Here is a 12,617-nt window from a genome sequence, read left to right on the forward strand (position 1 = left end):
CTCAGTTTGCCGTTTTGTCACTGGGTTACAACGAACCGTGGATGAAGAGCAGCAGGCAGATTCCATATTCCTCGATTTCGGGAAATCGTTTGACACGGAGCGCCGCTGTAGACTGTTGACGAAGATACGATCATATGGAAGAAGTTCCCACATATGTGAGTGGCTCCAAGACTTCTTAATCGAACGCGGTGCGTTATTCCCGACAACTAGTGTCCATCAGAGAAAAGGGTGTTGTTATGAGTGCCCCAACGACATGTGATAGAACTATTCATATTATCTACAAACATCAACGATCTGAAGGGCTATATAAGCAGCAGTCTCTGGTTATATACTTACGACGCTTTGATGTATGGGAAAGTGTCGTTGTTGAATGGCTGTGGTAGGATACAACATGAGCTATACAAAAGTTGTATATGGTGTGATGGATGGAGTTCGGCTTTAAATACAGAAAAGTATAAATTAATGCAGATGTCTAGGATAAAATCCTACAATGACCGAATTCTGCATCAGTAGTGAGCTGCTTGACGAAGTCATGTCTGTTAAATATTTGGGCATAACGTTGAAAAGCGATATGCAATAGAATGAGTGCGTAAAATTGGTAGTAGGAAAGGCAAATGGCCGACTTCAGTTGATTAGGAAATTTTCAGAAAAAGGTAACTCATCTACAAAGGAGACTGCACTACGAGGGAAACCACCCTACAAAAGGAGACTGCCCTACCAAAGGAGACTGCCCTACCAAAGGAGACTGCCCTACAAAGGAGACTGCCCTACCAAAGGAGACTGCCCTACCAAAGGAGACTGCCCTACCAAAGGAGACTGCCGTACCAAAGGAGACTGCACTACCAAAGGAGACTGCCGTACCAAAGGAGACTGCACTACCAAAGGAGACTGCACTACCAAAGGAGACTGCACTACCAAAGGAGACTGCACTACCAAAGGAGACTGCACTACCAAAGGAGACTGCCCTACAAAGGAGACTGCCCTACCAAAGGAGACTGCCCTACAAAGGAGACTGCCCTACCAAAGGAGACTGCCCTACCAAAGGAGACTGCACTACCAAAGGAGACTGCACTACCAAAGGAGACTGCACTACCAAAGGAGACTGCACTACCAAAGGAGACTGCACTACCAAAGGAGACTGCACTACCAAAGGAGACTGCGCTACAAAGGAGACTGCGCTACAAAGGAGACTGCGCTACAAAGGATACCGCCTACATAGGAGACCGCATTACAGAGGAGACCACACTAGTATGACCCATCCTTGAGTAGTGCTGAAGTGCTTAGGATCCCCTCCACGTCCGATTAAAGGAAGTCATTGGAGCAATTCAGAGGAGGCCTCCTAGATTTGTGACTGCTAGTTTAGGTGGTCACATGATTATTATGATGCTTCGTGATATTAAATGGGAGTCTCAGAAGGGAAAACGACGTTCTTTTCGCCGACACTATGGTGGAAATTTAGAGAACCGGCGTTTGTAGTTCACTGCAGAAGGAGTCTACCGGCGCCAATGTACAAGGGCCTGCTCAAAAGCAATGCCTCCGAATTTTTTATGTGAAAATTCTTAAAGCTCTTCGTATAAAACAAATGAGATTTTCACTCTGCAGCGGAGTGTGTGCTGATATGAAACTTCCTGACAGATTAAAACTGTGTGCCGGACCGAGACTCGAACTCGGGACCTTTGTCTAGGCAGATTAAAACTGTGTGCCTGACCGAGTTCGAGTCTCGGTCCGGCACACATTTTTAATCTGCCAGGAAGTTTCACTGTGGGACAGTTTTAATCTGTCAGGATGTTTCACATCAGCGCACACTCCGCTGCAGAGTGAAAATCTCATTCTGGAAACAGACCCCAGGCTGTGGCTGTGGCTCCTTTCTTCAAGGAGTGCTAGTTCTGCAAGTTTCGCAGGAGAGCTTCTGCGAAGTTTGGAAGGAAGGAAACGAGGTACTGGCAGAAGTAAAGCTATGAAGATGGGGCGTGAGTCGTGCTTGGGTAACTCAGATGGCAGAGCACTTGCCTGCGAAAGGCAATGGTCCCGCGTTCTAGTCTCGGTCCGGCACACATTTTTAATATGTCGGGAAGTTTGATGCTATCATTGTCTGTCTATCTTTATTGTTCATGTCTACATATTTAGTTTCCAACATAGTCACCGTGGCGATGAACACATTTCACCCAACGAGAGACCAGTTTGCTGATACCATCACTGTAGAATGTTTGACATTGTTGACGATGCCGCAATCTCACCTCTGCTTTCACCATTTCATCATTAATGGATGAAAACAGCGCTCATGCGTGTTATGGTATTGTATTGGTGAAGGGGAGGGTATTCCGTGTACGGAGGAACTCTTCGAATTCGAAAGTCGATTATAGCACGCTCGCACGAACCGATATAGTTACGTTACACACTTCCATGTTACACCCAGCAATTTGGAGGCCTCTTGTGTCAGAGGGCTATCAATATGTATAAATTAATAATAAAGGTGTAGAAGGATAACTTTTGTGTTATTTAAAAAGAGTTTTACCATAAGAAATTCGGAGGCATTGCTTGTCAGCATGTCCTCGTACATTGCGCGTAAGGATCACAAAGGTAAGGGAAATAAGTGCTTGTACGGTGGTGTATAGATAGTCCTTTTTCCTTCGGTCTATTTGAGAGAGAAACAGGCCAAATGTCTAGTAGTGGTTCAAGGTACTCTCCACAATGCGCCATACGTTGGCTTGCTGAGTGTGTATGTATATGTAGATGTAGAAGGTAGAAAATGGAATTGTCTTTTAATAAATTTGCGGCTCGCGACACAAAAAACTTATTTACGTCAACAATTTTTCTTTTTTAGGGCCTTTATGTCAGATAATGACGTTATTATTAGCGAAAAGATGCTTATAATAATTAATCTTTACTAGCGACAAACTGTTTCGGCATTTATCACCTGCGAACACAATTTTGGTGAGACCGCGCATGAATGAGAATGCCATTTATATTAAAGTGACTACATTGAACTCACGTATGTGAGGCCCATGTAAAGTCGTTAGCGAAAAGGTTTGGAATAACAAATTTTCGACTAGCCTTTCGCACAAATGACAACCTTCCAATAAAATGACGTTCTGCCAGCACTAGAATATCTGAAAATGATAACCGAGGCATATATAAAACCACATGTGAATGTGATAACTTGTAAATTGGCCAAAAAGGAAGAAATTTTAACGTCAGATATAAGGAACTCATTAGAAACAGCTAGAATCACCAGTCGAGCTTCTTTATGCCTTTTAAAAAGCGAAACCACGCGAAAATACACTGAGTACCAAAAGGTTGCGGAATGAACAGTACTGGGAATGTATATACACACGCGAAAATACCCTCAAGAAATATTAAGAGAGCATATAGAATTAAGACACAAATGCTACCTCAAATATTTTGTTGAAGTTTTAGAACATGAAAAAGAATAAATCGGAAATAACATACGCAACAAGCAAAGATAATAGACACAAAATTTAGTTAGTAAAGTAATATCTCCGTTCATCAGTGTAATCTTTGTAAACATACGAGGGTGAGTCAAATGAAAACTTTAAATATATTTTTAAGTATTATTTATTGTGCAGAAGTGGTACAACGCTGTATCACTTTTCAACATAATCTCCCTCACGCTCAATGCAAGTCCTCCAGCGCTTACAAAGAGCATAAATTCCTTTAGAAAAAAATTCTGTTGGTAGTGCTCGCAACCACTCATGCGCCGCGTGGCGTACCTCTTCATCAGAACGGAACTTCTTTCTTCCCATGGCGTCTTTGAGTGGTCCAAACATATGGAAATCACTTGGGGCAGGGTCTGGAGAGTATGGTGGATGAGAAAGACACTCAAAATGCAGGTCTGTGATTGTTGCAACTGTTGTACGGGCAGTGTGGGGCCTTGCATTGTCATGTTGCAAAAGGACACCTGCTGACTGCAATCCACATCGCTTTGATTTCATTGCACGCCGTAGATGATTTTTTAGGAGATCTGTGTATGATGCTCTGGTGACAGTGGTTCCTCTAGGCATGTAATGCTCCAAAATGACGCCTTTTTCGTCCCAAAAGAGAGTCAGCATAACCTTCCCAGCTGATGGTTCTGCGCGAAACTTCTTTGGTTTTGGTGATGGCGCCATTTCTTGCTCGCTCTCTTCGTTTTCCGTTGGTGGAAGTGAACCCAGGTTTCTTCCCCAGTAAGGATTCGTGCAAGGAAGCCATCACCTACTCGTTCAAAGCGCCGAAGAAGTTCTTCACAAGCATCAACACGTCGTACTCTCATTTCAGGAGTCAGCTGCCGTGGCACCCATCTTCCAGACACTTTGTGAAACTGGAGCACATCATGCACAATGTGGTGTGCTGACCCACGAACAATCTGTAAACATGCTGCAATGTCATTCAGTGTCAGTCACCGGTTTTTCTTCAGTATGGCTTCAACTGCTGCAATGTTCTGTGGAGTCACAACTTGTTGCACCTGACCTGGACGAGGAGCATCTTCCACTAAAGTCACACCATTTCCGAACTTTCTACTCCATTTGTAGACTTGCTGCTGTGACAAACATGCATCACCGTACTGAATCTTCATTCTTAGATGAATTTCCATAGGTTTCACACCTTTACTACGCAAAAACCGAATAACAGAAAGCTGTTCTTCCCTGGTGCAAGTCGCAAGTGGGGCGGCCATCATTATGCGACGGTATGTGTGCATTTGCAGTGTGCTGCCACCTACAGGCCATTCTGCACGCTGTTTGTAGCACGCTTAACAACTTACAGAATAATGGCGCGAAATTTCGATTTGTCATTACAAATTTAAGGTTTTTATTTGACTCGCCCTCGTATAACCCCGTAGGAATGGATTCCTCTCAAACCATAATTAACGTATTGTTTTAAATATATTTACGTCATTTACCATCTATTCAAAACACTGACAGTTATATGATAGTTCACTAACGAGGTAACATGGACGTCACATTAGTCTAGAGATGAATACAATACAGGGTGAAAAGTATTTAAACCGACAAACTCTGGGTGGTTGTAGGGGACATCAAAACATCTATTTTTCCCTAATGTCATTTTTTCCTACGAGGATTATTTAAACCGGTAGAGGCCGTATTACGCTCTTCAGTTGTAGGCAACTGCTGTACACCAGTGTAGTAGTGCATTGTCTCTGTTTATTAATGGAGCGATACACCTGGAGTGAGTACACTGATATGGTTGGTACGTACTATGTAGCGCACCACAACGGACGAGCTGCACAGCGGGTTTATCAATAACAATATCCTAATAGCCGTATCCCGCATCATACGACCTTTGCTGCTGTGTACCAACGTGTGCGTGAGACCAGGTCATTTAGCAGATTACCTGGACAGGGACGCGCTGCACGGTAAAAACGCTGCAATTTGAGGAAGCTGTCTTGCAGCATGTGGAGCTGGATCCTTCAATCAGCACTCGTGCAATTGCACGTAACGTGGGGACGAATCAGACGAATGTAAGAACAGTTCTTCGAGAGCAATTGTTGCATCCATTTCACTTACAGCTTGTGCACAACCTGGAAACAGTTGATTATCCACCCAGAGCACAGTTTTCGCAGTGGTACCTGGAACAGTGTGAAATGCATCCTACATTTCCATCCTCTGTGTTGTTTAACGACGAAGCAACGTTCGGACGTGATGGAGTCTTCAACATGCACAACTTGCATGTTTGGATTCAGGACAACCCACATGCTACAGTTGCTAGCGCTCATCAAGTGCGGTTCTTCGTTAATGTGTGGGTCGGTGTTGTTGGGAACTGTTTATTTGGGCCGTATCTGCTACCTAGGCCATTAAATGGCAGGCACTATTACAATTTTCTCGCCAGAGCAATGCCAGAATTGCTGGAAGACGTCCCGCTCCCTACAGGACAACGCATGTGGTTCCAACATAACGGGGCGCCGGCACGTTTCAGACGTCGTGTGCGTCGATTCCTGGACCGACCGTTCCAGGATTGGAATAGGTGGTCCTGTACCATGGCCTGCTCGATCCACAGATATGTCCCCTCTGGACTTTTTTGTGTGGGAAGAGATGCGCAACCTTGCTCACGCAACTCCTGTTGCATCAGATCTGGTTGCCCGGAGAGTAGCAGCAGCAGGAACAATTCAGGATACTCCTGGGGTTTTTGCCCGTGTCAGACAGAACATGATCCGACGGCGTAACCTTTGTTTACGTCTCAATGGAGGCATTTTTGAAAATCTACTTTAATTGAAATTGGGTTGTGTTAATGTGTTGTCTCTTGGTCATAAAAAATGGAAATGTGTTTCTTGGTTTAATTAATTTGCCGCCAGAGAAATCTTCCTCTACCGATTTAAATACTCCTCATAGGAAAAAATGACATTAAGGAAAAATATTTGTTTTGATGTCCCCTACAACCTCCCAGAGTTTGTCGGTTTAAATACTTTTCACCCTGTATAGTCACTTTCATATAAATGGCATGCACGTTTATACACGGTCTCACAAAAAAAGTGGTTGCAGATACTTGACAATGGCGATGCACACCGAAACAGTGTGCTGTTAATATAGAGCAGCTATTCTGGCTCTTATGTCCAACAACTTATTTGCAGGCCAGGAGCAGTCCGCGTAACAGTGTCCACACAGCCTGGGGCCGGGGGCCTACTGACCACGTGGTACTCCTCGCCGGAGAGCTCGAGCAGCGTGGCGTTGGCCTCTGCCAGCGCGTGCAGCGGCTCCTCCTGCTGGTCCTCGGGCTGCGGCCCGCCTCCCGCCGCCCCCGCACCGCCCCCGCCGCCTTCGTCTGGAGTGACGACGCTCACGTTCACCAGCAGGCGCGGCGGCTGCAGCAGCACGCGGTTCACCTGCAATGAAACAGCACGCACTCACCGAGCTGTCCTTGCGCCACGGAAGGAGATCAACCATGCGGTTTCAAATCAACCACTCCGGAATTACCTCAAACGATTTAGGGAAACCAAAGGAAACTCAAATCTGGATAACTGGACGGACATTTATACCGCTGGTTCAAATGGATGTAAGCACTTTGGGACTTAACATCTGAGGTCATCAGTCCCCTAGACTTAGAACCACTTAGCCGGCCGGAATGGCCGAGCGGATCTAGGCGCTACTGCCTGGAACCGCGCGGCCGCTACGGTCGCAGGTTCGAATCCTGCCTCTGGCATGGATGTGTGTGATGTCCTTAGGTTAGTTAGGTTTAAATAGTTCTAAGTTATATGGGACTGATGACCTCAGAAGTTAAATCCCATAGTGCTCACAGCCATTTGAACCATTAGAACTACTTCAACCTAACTAACCTAAAGACATTACACACATCCATGCCCGATGCAGGATTCGAACCTGCCACCGTAGCAGCAGCGCGGTTCCGGACTGAAGCGCCTGGAACCGCTCGTGCCATACCGTTACGACTCCATTTCCTATCCACCTAGGTGCAGTTGTCACTGAAGGGATACGATAGGTGATGGAAATTGGATGGGCATTTATACCGCTGCCATACCAAATGGTTCAAATGGCTCTAAGCACTATGGGACTTAACATCTGAGGTCATCAGTCCCCTGGACTTAGCACTACTTAGTCGGCCGGACTGGCCGAGCGGATCTAGGCGCTACTGCCTGGAACCGTGCGACCGCTACGGTTGCAGGTTCGAATCCTACCTCGGGCATGGATGTGTGTGATGTCCTTAGGTTAGTTAGGTTTAAGTAGTTCTAAATTCTAGGGGACTGATGACCTCAGAAGTTAAATCCCATAGTGCTCACAGCCATTTGAACCATTAGAACTACTTCAACCTAACTAACCTAAAGACATTACACACATCCATGCCCGATGCAGGATTCGAACCTGCGACCGTAGCAGCGGCGCGGTTCCGGACTGAAGCGCCTAGAACCGCTCGTGCCATACCGAATACGACTCCATTTCCTATCCACCTAGACGCGGTTGTCACTGAAGGGATACGATACGTGATGTGACTCGTGATGCAGTGGATACAATCTGAGTTGAAGCGGCTTAACTGGTTTACGCTGGGACGACAGTCAAAGAACAACGATAAAATTCCATATCGTACCGCCATGTGGAACATGGAATTAGTTCCTCCACGCAACTGTATTTACCGTTCCACGTTGAGGTTCATTTCTAGTCATCTGATCTGTCTTAAAAAAGCTGTTTTGTGGTAATGAACAAGGTTATATCCTAACTCTGTAGTTAGGTTCTCAAAACAACTTTTTCTCCAATATAAATCTTTATCATTCGATTTTTAGAAAACTGTTCAATTAAAAAAAATGAAAAGGCTGAAAAAAAATCAACCAACCAGTTGCAAAACAAAGACTTACCAGCCATTGACCTAGGTTTCGATATTTCTAAAAATATCTTCTTAAGAAAGAGTGAGCCCTAAAAATGTATACAACCATTGTTGGATGTGAGGCCCACCAGTTATGCAAAACACCGTTTCTTCTCAGTACCCAAAAATGTTTCGGCAGCACTGTGCCATCATGAGTGGGTTTTAGTTTTTAATTATTCTGCAATGTGAACATTTTTGTTAAATGTGCATCTTTAATTCAAACAACAGATCGTTTCTTTTTGTAAATACCTTTACATTTCATGTTTTGCATAACTGGCGGACCTCACATCCAACAATTTTGACTGCAAACACGGCCAATACAATGAGTTGCAAATCAAAATTATGAATGTATACAACCAGTTACAAAAATTATTTTTACAAACATAACAAAATATTAATAGAAAAATATTTGTGAGGTAAGCGTACTCACTTTTTAAATCACATGGTTGTACATTAGATTAGCTGAAGCCGAGCAGCTCTTGTCATAGATAAAATTGAGAAAAACAAGAATTATCACAAGCCTTGGCTTTAGATAGCAGCCAGATTACATTTAGCTTACTTCATAATGAATGCTCACTAGTAAATACCCACTGGTAGAGGCCCTTGTCAACATAAAATTGTAACAGGAGTCACAGGACAAAATATTTGCCCAAGTTAAGTGTACATCACACCGGCGACAAAGACCAACTGTTACGATTATACAGGCTCAAGCGACCAGGAAAAATTGGGCAGCAGGGGGCGCTTAATACAGGGGTGTACTAACTTCCTTGGGTTAAATAACAACATTTTACATTAAAGTGAGCACTTTCTCTAAAAGGCTACTGTAAATGTAATAGATTTACTAGTATGCATTACATATAAAATTACTAACACTTTTTCTGACAGAGTAACACTGTACATAAATTCGGTGTGCAGGAGATAGAGATATATTCACAAAAGACCACTGTTACAAATTCACGGGGAAAGTAGTGCAAATATCCGTGAACATATCAGCGTCCTCTACACCTCCCACCACCTTGATCCCCCTCATCCCCTGGTTGCTCCTCTCCTCTCCAACCCCCGCCTCTGCTGCGCCTTCACTGTTGTGTCCCCCCCCTACCCTCTACCTCTACACCCTTCATCTCCTTTCCCAAGGTGGCTTCCATCGATTCCCCTCCCGGATGATGCCCTCTCTCCCTCCATTTATCCTCCTATCAACTGTGATCCTCACTTGCCCCTCCCTTCCTCTTTTTCCTGGGCTCCCTCCCCCCATTCCATCCTGTTTTTTCCCTGCCTACCCTCTCTCTGCCTCCCTTCTCTCCCCCGAGTCCTTTTGCTCTCCCCTCCACTGCCTTTCGAATGGCTCTGAGCACTATGGGACTCAACTGCTGTGGTTATCAGTCCCCTAGAACTTAGAACTACTTAAACCTAACTAACCTAAGGACATCACACACATCCATGCCCGAGGCAGGATTCGAACCTGCGACCGTAGCAGTCTCACGGTTCCGGACTGCGCGCCTAGAACCGCGAGACCACCGCGGCCGGCCCACTGCCTTTCCCACTCTTTCTCGCGTCCGCCCAACCTCCGCTTTTTTTCTATGTCCCCTCCCTCCATCGGTTGCCCCCTTTTTTCCTCTCCTTCTCCCTTTTTCCCCTTCATCGGTCTGGGTCCCCCGCCCCCCCCCCCCCCATCTGCCGCCGTGTCTCCTCTACACTGCTGTTTTAAGTGAGTGTTCAGTGTTGTGCGTCCCCTGTCAGTGTTGTGAACAGCCACCATACTGTCGCTGGTTGTGTTTTTATCTCGTGCGAACAGAAACCAGACTGTCGCCGTGTTTTTTAATTGTGCATGTCTCCTTCCTGTGTGTCTTCATCCTCATCGTCAACGCCGTGGTTTTGTATTTTAAGTTCCGCAACTTTCTGCCACTTTACTGTTATTAACAACGTCACCGTTTTACCGCCTTTTTATATTGTTTGTTCTCTCACTATTGTTTGTTTAATTTTTCTCTCGGCTGTAGAGCAGCGTCATAAGCTGCTGTCAGTCCGCCCCTCCCAGGTTGGGGGGGGGGGGGGAGATCTAAAATCACAATAAAGGAAAAAAATAGAGCAAATATAAGCAAACAAAGTCACTAAAAAGAAAAAAAGAAAGAAACTTCCTTTTAACGATACGGAAGCTTAATGATAACTAAAAGCGAAAGCAGTGGGCGCTCTATACATGCGCTTATATCACCTCGTCTTGCTGGTGTTAAGTAGCATAATTTTACATTAAAGCAATATGACAATCTCTTATACAAGGCCACTACTTCTGAAGAAGATATTTTTAGAAACATCGAAATCTAGGTCAAGAGGTATTAAACCTTCGTTTTGCAACTGGTTGGATGATTTTTGTCAACCTCTTGAGATTTACACAGTTGCTGATTAACAGCGATGTTTAAGATTTTTAAAAATGATTTATTTTGCATTTTATAGTATGGTAGCATAGCTTGATAATGAACTGGTTTTCCTTTCGCTGTTGCCGGTAGCTTACATCAACTTCTACATAGAGAATCCGCAAGCTACCGTGCGATGCGTGGCGGAGGGTAGCCTACCCTTTAACACAGCTACTAGTTCCTTCCCTGCTCCACTCGTAGATAGAGAGAGCGACGAACGACTGCCTATATGCCTTAGTATGAGCCCTAATTCCTCGTATTTTATCTTCATGGTCCCTACGCGAAATGTATGTTTGCGGCAGTAGTATCGTTTTGCTCAAAAATGATTCAAATGGCTCTGAGCACTATGGGACTCAACTGCTGTGGTCATTAGTCCCCTAGAACTTAGAACTACTTAAACCTAACTAACCTAAGGGCATCACACACATCCATGCCCGAGGCAGGATTCGAACCTGCGACCGTAGCAGTCGCACGGTTCCTGACTGCGCGCCTAGAACCGCGAGACCACCGCGGCCGGCTATCGTTTTGCAGTCAGCTTCAAATGCCAGTTCTCTAAACTTTCTCAGTAGTGTTTTTCGAAATGAGTGTCTTCTTCCCTCCAGGGATTGCCACTTGAGCTCCTGAAGCATATCGGTATCACTTGTATACTAATCGAATGTACCGGTAACAAATCTGGGATCTTGTCTCTGAATTGCTCCCATGTCTTCTTTCAATCCTACCTGTTGCGGATCCCAAACAGTCTAGCAATACTCAAGAATAGGTCGCACTAGCGTCCTATATGCGGTCTCATTTATAGACGAACCACCATTTCCTAAAATTCTCCCAATGTACCGCAGTCGACCATTCGCTTCCCCTACCAGTCCTTACACGCTGGTCCTATTTCATATCGCTTGGCAACGTTACGTCCAAATATTTAAACGAGTTGGACACTACTAATGCTGCTTCCGATCGTTAAGGGTTTGTTTTTCCTACTCATCCGCGTCAACTTTCCTTTTTCTGCATTAAGAGATAGCTGCCATTCATCACACCAATTATAAATTTGACTAGGTCATCGTGTATCACACTACAGTCACTTATCTTCGACACCTTCCTGTACACCACGGCATCATCAGTGAACAACAATAGATTTCTGCCCACCCTGTCTGTCACATGATTTATGTATACAGAAAATAGCAATGGTCCTATCACACTCTTGATGTTATCCCTGTCTCCGATGAACACTCACCAACCAGGGCAACATAGTGTGTTCCATTACTTGTCTTGTAGCCAGTCACATATCTGGGAGCCTATTCCGTATGCACGTACCTTCGTTGAATGTTTGCAGTGGTGTACCGTGTCGAATGCTTTTCCGAAATTTTGAAATACGGACCCTGCCTGATGCCCTTCATCCGTAGTTCGCAGTATTTCATGTCAGAAAAGAGCAAGCTGTGTTTCGCACGAACGATGCTTTCTAAAGCCGTGCTGATTCGTGGACATGAGCTTTTCGGTCTCTAGGCAATTCGTTATATTCGAACTCTGAATAATGCTCTAGAATTCTGCAGCAAACCGATGTTAAGGATATTGATCTGTAATTAAGTGGGATCGTTGTTTGAAGCATCTTATATACAGGTGTCACATGCTCTTTTTTGCAGTCACTTGGCACTTTGCGCTGGTCGAGGGATTCACGATAAATGCAAAGTAAGGGGAGAATGACGTAGAGTACTCTTTGTAAAACCGAACTGGTGGTAATTCGAAACTACGTAAAACACAGATCTTATTTTGAAAAGATTGCATTTAAAAATGTAGTCGCTGGTCAGTTTAAGTTTAGTGTGTTTAAGGTCATACAAAACTGCGCAACTAATGTAGTTAACGTACCGAAATATGTTTTTAACGCTCGAAAGACAACCACAC

General features: G+C 44.7%; 1 protein-coding gene across 1 annotated transcript in view; it reads right to left on the reverse strand.

Moving 5' to 3' along the window:
* Window positions 1-12,617, reverse strand: part of LOC126195717 (uncharacterized) — a 611,971-nt gene that overhangs the window by 15,127 nt on the left and 584,227 nt on the right. The window contains exon 6 of the mRNA XM_049934346.1: window positions 6,641-6,835. Within this exon, the coding sequence (XP_049790303.1) occupies window positions 6,641-6,835 (195 nt within the window). The remainder of the gene's footprint in view (window positions 1-6,640; window positions 6,836-12,617) is intronic.

This window comes from Schistocerca nitens, chromosome 7, assembly GCF_023898315.1.
Source record: "Schistocerca nitens isolate TAMUIC-IGC-003100 chromosome 7, iqSchNite1.1, whole genome shotgun sequence".
In the NCBI taxonomy this organism is placed as follows: domain Eukaryota; kingdom Metazoa; phylum Arthropoda; class Insecta; order Orthoptera; family Acrididae; genus Schistocerca; species Schistocerca nitens.